Source organism: Oryzias latipes, chromosome 23, assembly GCF_002234675.1.
Source record: "Oryzias latipes chromosome 23, ASM223467v1".
Taxonomy (NCBI): domain Eukaryota; kingdom Metazoa; phylum Chordata; class Actinopteri; order Beloniformes; family Adrianichthyidae; genus Oryzias; species Oryzias latipes.
This window is the reverse complement of record NC_019881.2, coordinates 13066561-13079015: the sequence shown is the minus strand read 5'-3', so window position 1 is coordinate 13079015 and position 12455 is coordinate 13066561. Positions and strand designations below refer to the sequence as shown.

At 38.4% G+C, this 12455-nt stretch overlaps 1 protein-coding gene across 6 annotated transcripts in view; it reads right to left on the bottom strand.

Annotated features, from left to right (window-relative positions):
• grm8 (glutamate metabotropic receptor 8) overlaps positions 1 to 12455 on the bottom strand; it is a 318855-nt gene that overhangs the window by 87925 nt on the left and 218475 nt on the right. For all 6 annotated transcript variants that reach the window (XM_011491064.3, XM_020714307.2, XM_020714305.2 and 3 more), the window contains 3 exons: positions 9916 to 10051; positions 9634 to 9788; positions 5966 to 6103 (listed from right to left, as the gene is read on the bottom strand). In XM_011491064.3, coding sequence (XP_011489366.1) covers positions 5966 to 6103; positions 9634 to 9788; positions 9916 to 10051 — 429 coding nt within the window. The remainder of the gene's footprint in view (positions 1 to 5965; positions 6104 to 9633; positions 9789 to 9915; positions 10052 to 12455) is intronic.

The window sequence follows — 12455 nt, the reverse complement described above, 5'->3', positions numbered from 1 at the left end:
TCGTAATAATAAAGGCACGTTTAGAAGATAATCTTGCTCTGTGTTGGAGCTCTGTTTGTTTACAACTGACCGCATAATATCTTCTTCTATGGTAGTATAGAAATTTGTCCAGACCAATCACTATCTGACACGTCATCGGACCAACGGACCCCAAACGGGGTTAGCTTGTGACAGAGCAACGACCCTCTGTTGGCTCATCGTCTCCCAGTGGATGCTGCTCACTGGTGGACCGAATCCACTGATGCACCCAAGTTAAAAAAAAAAAAAAAAAGTGCAATCTCAGCATGATTCCTATCCGCTGCCCATATGTGTCTCCATGGCTGATTTGGGGTATTAATATGTTTGTGTCCATCCCAGAGCGTAAAAAAAGCATGTAAGGATTTATGGTTTCAGTGAAGGGACAGTTTGCCGCTGTCACGCTCCGTGCACAGAGGCGAATCCTTTCTGCAAAGCAGGATTATTTGAAGAGGGGAGGGCTTGACAAAACTCTTGAGGGAACTTATTTGAGATCTGTCAACTCTCTTTGTTCTACTGCCATATGACTCCCATTAGGGAGCAGACCTGCTCTGGTTCTGCTGTCATAGATAAGCTATGAACAAACGGAAGCTACCAAGGAATTGATAAACTGCCCCTTCTGGGTTATTGGGGCTGGGTGATCTAAAGACTCTGCCCAGCAGTGTGGAAAGATCACAAGAGTGAGAGGACTTTTAAAAAAAAAATCAAAAAATAAAGCAGAAGCCGCTAAAACAGTCAGCTTTTGCACTCATTTAGGATTTTATCTGCAACTGCGAGGAACACACGTCTGTGTAAGAGCTTATCTATGAGATTACGTGCGCCTCAGCCAGCATTCCGACAAACATTAGTTTTAGTTGACTGCACATTTTCAGACGTCTTTCTCCAGCATCTCAATCATCCGAGGAGGGAAGACTGGGGTTGGTTGTAACATTGCTATTTACAGCCTCTGTAGAAGGAAAATAAAACCCAATATGATCCTCACTTTTCCCTTTTCGCAACAAAGATTGGTTCTGGCCTGCATACAGCATTGAGGTGAGGCTGTGTTTTCTTCCCTAGGTTATGTTCTGAATGCACTCTTTTCTTTTTATTTAAAGATCCGTAAGTTATTAGTTAGCAAAAGATAAAACATTTCTTTAAAGTTTTCAGCTTTAAAATGTACCAATCTTCCAAAAGTGACCTATTTGTTGACAACAACACAAATAGTTCCTGTTTGGCTCTTTTTTTTTTTTACAACAACACCTTTAAATTATTTTTTTCTTATCTGTTCATAAGTAATAAAGTTTTTTTGAAAAAAATGACAGTATTCAAAAAGTGGCAACCTTGAAAGCATTTCTTACACATATAATCCAAACATATGGGTTAAGTATGAGGTGGTCATTAAAGAGCGATGTAGTTTTAGTTTGTAGCTATACTTTATTAATGACAGGGGGGGGGGGGGTAATAATGGCTGATTTTTCTGTACATTAGATAATTTTATTTTTCAATCCTGCAATTTTTTTTGTGTGTGTTTTTCTCTCGCTCATTGCTTTCATTCCTCCGTTAACAGTTTAAATTCTGATGGTCAGTTGTCACTGCTGAGCCAAATTTTACAAGTGGGTGGGACTTTGTGTCCATTTGAGCCCCAAACCTCACTCGATGTCAATCATGCCGCGGAAACCAATGGGTTTAAAGCTCCACCCCCACAAAAGATTAGGCCCAAAGTAAAATAAGAAGTGGACTGAGTGACCCGCCCTGCTCGGGTTCCAAACAGGAAGTACCCGCTGAATCCGAAATCCCATATACTTCCATAGAGAAATAAACAGCTGTTCCTCATTCTATTTGTCAGAATAACCATTCTTGCTCAGCTACCTATTGCTCTTCTACATCTTCTTGCAAGTCCTAATTTTTTGTCCTGATACATTTGCTGCGGTGCAAGTTATTCAAGTTATAAACTGACCAATCAGATGCTTCAAAAAAAGTAGGTGGCCTGGCGTTGAGCATTCGAAGCGTTTGATTGAAAGATTCTCCCGAGCCCGCTTTCAGTGGAAAGGGTGTGGCCTTTGAACGTAATCACTCCTGATTGGAGAATGGTTGCTATAGAAATGTAGAGAGACCAATAACGGCTTATGGAAGACATCTGCTTCCAACGTGGCGGGAAAATGGCGACTGAATCAACGTTATTATTCAGTCAACACGGAAAACGAAAAGTCTGAATAGAAACCGCAAATTGTAGATTGAAAGCAAAGGGTGGTGATGGAAACAAAAAAAACACAAGTTGAAAATACAAAGCAGCAGAATTTACAAATTTTTTGGGGGGTGGGGGTAGTAACAGGTTTAAGTTTTACCCCTATACAATCTTTTTACTTATCAAATAAACTTTGTGCTTTTATGGTCTAAACGCAAATTTTATTTATTATAAGGTTGTTTTGTTATACCAAAAGCATTTAAACTGCAAGTTCTTCATTTTTTTGGGGGTCAAAATATGACAGGGCGTCTTCATAAACCTTAAAGTAATATGAATTTTGAGATGGAATATCAAACTTTCTTGTTATACAAATGACTCTATGAAGGAGTTTTAATATTAAGCAAATTATACCAGTGAGTAAAAAGTGTCTTTTTTTCTCACTGGCTATTTCTGACAGTGTCGGTACTTGAGAGTTTCCATTTCCAGTGTCCATGTAAATCTCTCGCTGAGAAATAAAAGGCTTAAAGCTGAAAGGCTCTAAAAATGTAAATGAGTTTATTTCTATCAGGAAGAGGGTGGAGAGTACCAACTACAGAAACAGGAGAGACAAAAAAAAACATAACATGTGAGATCCCATTTACTTTTGCTCCAACTAATCTTTGAAACTGCAGAGAATAAAAGAAAGATGGTTTTGAACTGAAAGGTTTGTAATAAGGTTTCTGCCTTTGAAGTAGTCGGTTTGCTGTTTGTTGTTTTCTCATTGCAAAAAAAGCTAAAAGTTTATCCTTAATTTCCAGTAAAATAATTATTATTATTAATAGACAGGTGATACTGAGCAGATGTTGGAGGGATGACATTAGAATACGTTTTTGAATGCTTTTAGAGAAAAAAGTTTTATCTTAAGTTAGGATGCATTATAAAACATTTGTTAGAAAATAAACTAGCAGCACTTTTACTTTAAATTTGGGATGGAGTGTAAACAAGATTTATACACTCAAATCCTAAATTAATATACTTTAAGGATGAATGTACATTTTTTAATCATTAGATTTGAAATGGATTTTTCATTAAAACAAGCTAAACAGCTTTTGGTGAACTAAATAAGGTAATTCCTGAAGCTTCAACTTGACAAAGTGGAGTTAACTAAAGTTTGTGAAAGACTCCCTAATAAATGCTGGTGGCAACGACAAAGGGGTGCAGTCTTTTTATTGATCTTGTGACTGTCGAATTTGTAGTTTTTCGGGAAACCACATGGTGAGTTGCAACAACCGTCAGTTGTGTTCTGCTCATTTTAGGACTCTAGATTTGCAAAACAGAGGAAAACCATTTTAACTATCTTAAATTAGTTCAACCCAAACTAATGTGTCACACTCAATTCCTTTTTCTGCTATCTCATTGATCCTCTAGACTTCCTTTTTTTCTTTCAATGACTCTTTTTTATAACTAATCTTACCGGTTTATGTGGAGAAAAAAAAGTAATTTATTTTTCTGTTTTGCACTTGTTGCACTTTATATTTATCACTTCGTCTGAGCACAGCGACACCCAATAATCACTGCTATTTCCTCATTCCCCTATCAGCTGTGTCACCACGGCGACCTTGAGCAGCAAGCTGCCGATTGGCTCCTGCGTTACATGTGTAGGCTGCAAACCCCGGCTCTTGGAATTAATGGACTCTTATAGAACAGGGCCCGAGAAACGTACACACACCCACGTACAGACGCCACACCTGCTAATAGACGGTCAATGGGAGTCACAGCCCCTATAAACCTAATTATGTGAACTAATGGCAGGCATCAACCAGGGAATGCTCTCTGTGGCACACACCGAAGGTTACGAATTCAATCAAGCAGCCCTTAAACTGGAGGGGTCACACCAACAGGTCGCGTCTCAGAGGAGCAGTAAATCTGCTCAAAGTGGGACTGCGGCGTGTGACTTATGATGTGGCCTGTAAAAGTCTTTGATGCACATGTTCACCGAGGGGAAGCAAACGGACCACAGGTACAGAATGATGAGTACGGTATGTAAAAGGTTGATATGAGATGGGGAAAAAAAATACAAGAAAAATACCCAACAGATAATTAATGCAACTTCTGGCAAAATCATTAACTGTACAAGAAAAAGTGGACTGAGTGACCCCTCCCCCCCTTGCATTCCAAATGAGAAGTACCCGTTGATTCCAAGTAGCTAAAATCCAATAGACCTCTATAGAGACATAAACAGCTTTTACTTTTCTATTTGTCAGAATAACCATTTTTGCGTGTTTTATTATTTATTTATTTCTCATATTTTTGTTTTTTGCGAGTATAAACTGACCAATCAGATTCCTCCATAAAAGTATGAGCTTCCCACTGGCACCCACGTTGAACATTTGAAACATTTCATTTGCAAATTATGGCGTGGCCTTCCAACAAGCTCACTCCTGATTGGTAAGACTGGTTGCCATAGAAATGAGGACTCAGACCGACTTGGACCAATCACTGCTTATTGATGAACTCTGCTGCCCGTATCGCGAATAATGGCGGCTAAATTGACTTCATTTGCTTGGAGTAGGGCATTTGTTATGAATGACATCACACTCACTTATGCTGCGTACACACCAGGCATGTGTTCAAGAACAGACTGAACGTGGGTTTTTGTGCAAACTTTCAGCATATGATGTTCACTCTGAACTGTTGTTATCCATTTTTAACGCATGTACTCACAGTTTGTGCAAACTTTCAGCATATGATGTTCACACTGAACTGTTGTTATCCATTTTTAACGCATGTACTCACAGTTGGAAGAGGCTTTGTGTGAAATTTCAAAATGGACCAAATCTCGCAAATCTTTGCTCCAGGCTTTTTTTCCCCAGCTATATTCCGATATATGAAAGACTTGATGTCAAAGAACTCCAAGAACCGGTTGGTACTTCCCTGTCCTTGAAAAGGAAGCTACCCATATATCACTACCAAATCCAAGTCCCTGACTGGTCAACTGATGCAATTTTTTTTTTAAAAGGCGTTTAAGGCGTTTCTACCTCATCAGCAATGAACTGCACCTTCCACCAGTTCACTGGTGCTATAAAAAATGAAGATCTGTTCAACAGTCACAATTTTTTTTTCTTTTTATAGTCACTTTATTTTTTTCGTCTTATTCTATTTTATTTTGTATTTTTGAAGTTCGATTCCCTGTTTAGACTGGAGTTTGAAGAGAAACGTAATTTCAATTTCCATGTATGTGAAAACATCATAGAGATTGACAATATAGTTTACTTTGACCTAAATAAAAGCACACTATGTAAATGCACATAAACGTGGATTTACATAGACTTTTCATTGGAAGTGGTCACTTGTAAGTGCATTTCTGAGCCTGGTTTGTCATTTTTCCAATGAGAGCCTGGCTACAATCAACAGCTTCACTGGGCTCTCCATTCGAGCCATGCTGCTGGTTTGAAGGTTTCAAGTATCTCTACTCTTAGGCGAGTGTGGGTCATTTGAAAGGGTAAGGTTGTTGTTTAAACTGAACCGAGAAGTAGGCTGGTAATTCTCATTTCAGGCTAAATCAAAACAAATTTGTTTTTAAGGAAGAAAGGACATATTTGATGTCAACCGGTATAAAAGAATCTATTTATTAAAAGTCAAGGACAGAAAAACAAGGTAAAACCTTTCTGCAGCAAACATCTCTTGAATTCCAAAAAACACTTCTAATTTCTTTTTTTCGTTTTTTTGGCAGTTAACTAAAAACAAAATTCCATCACTTATCATGACGCAGGTCGCATGTTTGCAGGTCAAGGGCGGAGTCTGTACCTGTGCATTTCTTCAGGCTTCCTGGGCGTTTTCCATGCATCCCCAGTTTACAGTTGAAGTTCTCCTCCCAGAATTCAGCAAACCAAACGTTCCTTCTGTTGTTGGACAGCGAGCGGCTGCGGAAATACCGGTCGAACGCTAAACAAGAAAAGAAAAAGAAAGAAACAACCAATGAAGCAGGGTTTCCAGTTGGATCGAAGCTTCATCACAGCTCCTACATCTCATTAAATATGAGCAGGGCAGCGGAGCTGAAAGAGGTAACAGAGCGTGCCAGCACTAAAAAAATTTGTAAAAAAATCACCGTTCACGGCTGAGTAATGCTCTTTGACCACCTGTTAGTAGTGTGTGACTGGAAAGCCAATTTCGCTGGACCATTTTAAACACATTATTTTTCTTTTCTTTTTTTTCTTTCCAAATAATTGAACTCTTCTTCAAATTCAGGGCTTTAAAACTTTCATAAAGAAAAATTTTCTTCTCTCCAAAAAAAAAAGAAAAAAAAAGAATTGGGCTTCTTCGTCAAAAGGCAAAGTGCCGTTTGGCACGCTTCTTGTAATTTTGCAGTCGCTGCCGCTAAAGAATTGTATGTCTTATTTCTCAGGGGTCTTTTAATTATAATCATGCTGTTTTAAGCGAAAATCCCCAAATCTGTGTCATTTTCTACAACATAATTTCTGCAGAGCACCGTTATTTTACAAGAAATTCTCTGAGTTGTGGGCGCAGAGCAAGTCCGCTCCCTCTTCCCCTCCCTGTTGCTGAAAGCTCTTTGTTTACTGGTGCAACAAAAAATGGCGAGCCATAATGGAGCTATCTAGTTTTGATCCAGATTCCAGCTCAGACGAGGAAAACAAAGACGTACATGGATCAATTTGTCTGCAAGTGGATGCATCAGAATGGAGTGGAGCTTGTGGCCCGCCCAGAGTATTGATTACATCACAAATATGTTTTTCAAACTGCATTTTTTGTATGATCCTGGTTTACAATAAAGAAATACTGAGAAATGCTATTTTAAACTGAATTTTCGTAATACATATCCTCCATTATCTGAAAAATGCCACAAGAACATGTTTAAAAGACCAAAAATTCATTTTTTTTTATCTGAGTGGGTCTTGAGAATATATAGGTGTGGACCTCATGTAGCCTAAGCTGCATAACCCAACAAAAGTGGGTGCAAATTGCTGTTGAAACATCACATGCAGGGTGGGAAGGCATCAGACTGACATCTGACTGTCTATAAAGCTGACAAGAGCTGCACTGATTGATCCTGGCTTCTGTCACCAAAATGGATCGTGTGTATACCTGTGCAGCTTATCTGACAGGTAGACTGCTGGGAACAGAGGGTTCCCTCACTGTGTGGCGCAACAGGGGGCGCGTCATGTGGGACCGCTTGCACCCCACTGTCATGTCATGATCAAAAAAAAGCTAATATGATCATTCTCTGACTCTTGCAGATGTTAAAAAGAAGACAAATAAGAACGGAAATTCCATCCCTAAGTTGGATGGATTGAGCATAGGAATTCTCACTTCTAAACTAAAATGATCAAGTTGTTAAAACTTTTTATGCTAAATGTTACAATAAAGGTGATGCAGAATCCAAGCTTAATAGGACCCTGAAACTTTTTTTGACTCAGAACTATTTCATACAATAACATTTGTTCACCTATCCGCATGACATGAGAACAGCCACGTCTGCTTTCAGCTTGTTTTCTTGAAGTGCTAAATTCAAATTTCTCGAGATAACAGAATAACATTTTTGCCCGTTTTCTCGGGAAAACCACTTAATATCTCGTTATCACGAGAAAACAAATTGTTTATGAAATACACCCATCCTAATTTGATCCATACAATAACCTGAAAGTTTGTGGGAAATGTGAACTGCAAGATGCAAACACTGGATCGTCACTAATTGATCAACTCATTATGTGTTAACACTCTGGCAGCAGCTGTCTCAACTGAAGTCGACATGCCATCAAACCAGGAATAAAACAAGGGATAAAAATGAGACACGGGACTCGATGCTCTGAACTGAAGCGCATTTGTACCAGTTTGCTTCCCACAACTAGAAAAAACACGCTACTACTTATTTTAAAGGCCATGTAACACAGTCACTACGCACATTTTGTGAATATTGCACCGAAGAAAACTGGACATGCATGATTATATGTGGAAAAAGGGGGAAAAATTGTGGTCCCTTAAATTTTTTACAGATGTATTACGAATGAACACTGTAAGAAGTAAGTCTATGTGTGATATTACATTCACTCAGTTGAGTTCTTTTATTTACAGTCAGTGATTGATTACTTTAGTAATCAGTGGGTTGGTTAAAAAGAAAATTAGGAACATTTAGTGATTCCCAATGAAAAACCCATGTTTTTCTTGCTATCTCCAGACAACTAACTATCCTTCTGTTCTAATGTCTTGAGAAAACAGTTGTTAATATCTCGTAATTATGGCTGATTAAGACATTTCCTAAAGAAAATCAAGAGATCGTTTTAATCCTTGACAAAACCAAACTTGCTATCATGAAATTACGAGCTAAAAAGAGAATTAGCAGAGATGGTTGTTCTCGACTTCTATTGGTAGGTGAACACACATGTTAGTGTCTAAAATAGTCAAAATCAAAATACAATTAATCGAATAGGCAGATGTGGCCACATACGTATCAAATTTGCAGTAATGTGTCACCTAAAATAACACAGGACTTATTGCACCATAAATCCATGTTGGCTTTTTTTATTTCTATAGTGTAAATACATCAGGGTAATTATCTTTACAAAAAGGGACATCTCACTTATCTCTTTTATTGCTTCTGTTTAGACAAAGTCAATTTCCTGTTTCCGGACATTAAAATAGATTTGAACCTCTGACTGAACCATCATTTGTTCAACGTTAACTCATTTTAAAGAAAGTTTCCACTCTGATGGATAAAATATTACTTAACAGTGCTCATAAATATAATGTTGAAAGAAAAAAAAACACATTTATGAGTCACAATCAGGGTCTAGAATAACTTGAGTTATTTGGTGAAGTTGCTTCGTGTTGCCAGGTGTTGTATGGTTCCATCATCAATCCTGACTCAGAACTACACGATTCTATTGGCTCCTTTTACGGAAAGTGAGGCTGCTGAAGCCGACCTGAAATTGTTGGCACTTCTTTTCCTTTCTCTTACTTTGATTTCATATGGGGTCGCCTCTGCGGCCCTCGGGGGAGTCGATAACCTAATAGGGAGCTTTGAAGGGGAGCAAATGAGGACGACTCCTGGAAAAGGAATGTTCCCTAAAGGAATCAAACGTTTCTAGTTGTTCCCTTTTCATTTGATCAATCAGGAAGGACTCGACACAAACCCAGGTAAAAAAACAAAAGAAACACAAAAACCTGTGATTTAAGTCTGTATACACGGATTCTTGAACGCACTTTTAGCATACGGTGTGCATATCCGACTGTCACTACCTGATACTACCGCATGTACTCACAGTTGGAAGAAGCTTTAGCGATTGGTCAAAGTTCAACTGGTTTAACTTTCAACGTCCGTTGAAAACTGAGCTGCATGGCAAAGCGTGAACGCAAACATGGAAGCCTGAAACACGCATTTACATGGACTATTTATTGGAAGTAATGGCTTCAGCTGAGGCCGGTGTGAACGTAGCGTTAGGCATTCCACGTGTCCTTACCGTCCACGGATGCTCGTTTGGGAAGAATAGTGATGGCCCCTTCCGCGACTCTCTCCTGACCAATCACAGGAGAAATCTTGGATCCCCAGCTGTCTGATCCCACCCACAGGAAGTGACCTGTCTGGTTGTTTCGTTTTGCTGCATCAAGAACTCGTCTGCTTTGCAGAGAAAGAAGAGAATTAAGGAGCTCAGAACCTCCAACAGAAACATCAAACATCAGTTCTAACACAACATAAGGTTTTTCAAATAATTATCTCTGTGTATTGACGGAAAATGACAAACCGTATGTCGTCCTCATTTGCAAACATGATGATGGCGCGGGCGTTGGAGGTCTCCAGCAGTCTCTTGATGATCTTGTCAAACTCTCCTGGTCTGGGCTCCCTTGGGATCTTCAGGGACTGTGCAATGCACACACCGCCTGGAAATTATAAAAAAAACAAAGACAGAATAAATCACTTATTTTGGCATCAGCAGTTTGCACTTTTCGTGTTCTCTCTGTCTTGGATCCATAACAGTTGGCTTACTGTCCTGGGCTTTCAAATGAAATCTTCTCCCTGCTTCAGAAAGTCAACTCTCATCTGGAAAAGCGGGTCAAGCTGTCAGACTCTTTGTTTGCTTGGTTCTCCGCCGAGTTAAACAAGACTCTGTCAGCACCATTTGGTGAGACACTCCACAAAAACACAGATGGAGTGCTTCCTAGACACCTGGATTATTGACTATGTGACAAATTCCATCAGTTGGTGAAACAGGAAAGGGGGCAACCGGTCCCATTCCAACCTTACATCTCACATTTGAACAGTTATGGCTTACTCCGCTGAAAATTGTGCTTTTGGGTGTTTTTTTTAACATGTTCTTGTGGCATTTTTCTGATGATGGAAGACATAATAAGAAAATTTAGCTCAAAATTGCATTTCTGATGATTTTTTTTAATTCAAATTGATGTGAATCAGAAGCAGAGGGGGAAAAAAAGCAGATTGAAAAAGACAGCTGCATAGCTCTAATATTGTTTAGCATCTTGAGCATGTTAACAGAAAGCTCTCAGCAACATGGAGGGGAAGGGGGCGGTGCTGCATTGCACAAGGGACGGGTGCTACCATATTTTTAAGATTCGATATACCACCAATTACTGGCATAACATAATTTATCCTAATTACCGATACCAAAAACTGGCCAGGTAACAACTTTAACGTCCAATGTTACAAAATGCCGTGCTGTTCTTGTTGCTAAGGGTAACACAACTCACGGCTTCTCTGGTCATGTGACAGATGGAGAAGTTCAATATGCTGTGGGCTGGGGGAGTAATAATACCCAAACATATCTAGAAATGACACATGTACTTTTATTTTTCTCATTATACATTACTAACCACTACTTTAATAGAGTAGTTAATACCAAAATTGGTGTAATTGGTATCGATGTTCCCATCATTACTCTGCTCCAACAGTTCTGCTCAAATAGCAAAGGCAAATTTCTAATGAATTACTGACGCTCTGCAGAAACTATCTCACAGAAAACAACAAAGATTTGTTTCATTTTTGCTAAAAACTGCAAAATTCTACCTAAAAGACCATTGGGACCACTTTAAAAATCGATCAAAAGAAGATTGGAGTGGGTGTCTAAGAGTTTTTGGATCTGTAATTGGGAGTAGATGTAATCTTTGTAAAATCATGTGGCGGCAGACATTTGAAAATTTAATTTTTCTTTTTTTTTTTCCTTATGGAAGCACAAACAGCAGCTGCAAGTTGACATGCATATTTGTAAAGTGCCAGCTTCCTTAATTAAACCACCAGCATGCTGTCTAACTGCTTTCTGATGTGGTTGAAAACAGTCAATTTTACCCATTTTCAATCAGGATTATTCACTCAGCACAACTCACTGTTTTTTTTTTTAACATTTCGGTGGGTAATCTTTTAAATCGACACATTATTTGTTGGCACTAAATAGTATAAATTTCTGTGTGATCACATGTTTTCAAAATAAAAGCCTGTACAAAATTGTAGTTATATGTTGAGAACAAGCTGTCGGGAGCGCGGCTGCTGTTCTGTCATTGTTTGCTTTTCCCTTGAAGTATGAACAAACCTTATGAGAGTGTGGTGCATTCCGTGTGTGTAAAGAAAATAGCAATAAAGTTGCACAATAAAATGGACAGCTCTGCAAAATGGTCCAATTTTCTTCCTGTTTTTTTTCTCGATTGTTTCTACCCATTTCCTTAAACTGTTACCAAAAAATGAAAAATAAAACTGGTTATTGATTAAAAAAAAACATGAAATAAGATGAAATAACTGAAAGGTTAAAAAAAAAACCATTCAAACTGATTTTAAGGAACCAAAGAAAAAAGTCACTTATCGCGATGATAAAAATACCACAAGCACAAATCCGACACTGGTATGACAAATGACCAAAACATTGTGACACTAGCTAGAGCAGACTAAGTGAAAGGTCAGCCAAAAGAAAAGGGGAAAAAAACAGGATGAAACAAGAAGAAAAGAATTGAGCAACAAGATAAATATTGGAAACAAAAATATAATATTTAACTGATTTAGGATAAAAATAGATCATCTAGTGCTGGGGGTCTGCGCAGTTCAACGTTTAAAAAGCCATTTAGGATGATTTTTCACTGATCACAACCCAGTCAGACCAAAAAAACTGCTTTTAATAATATTGTTACTATTGTGATAAAAATTAATGAGCTGTTGTTTTTGGCAAAAATAAAACAAACATTTTGACAGAGGTTCATTTGACTTCCTTTCAAAATAAAAGACACCCTTTGTCACATAAGATCATCTTAATGCAGTAAATGTAGTGGGTAGTGTAGTGTCCGG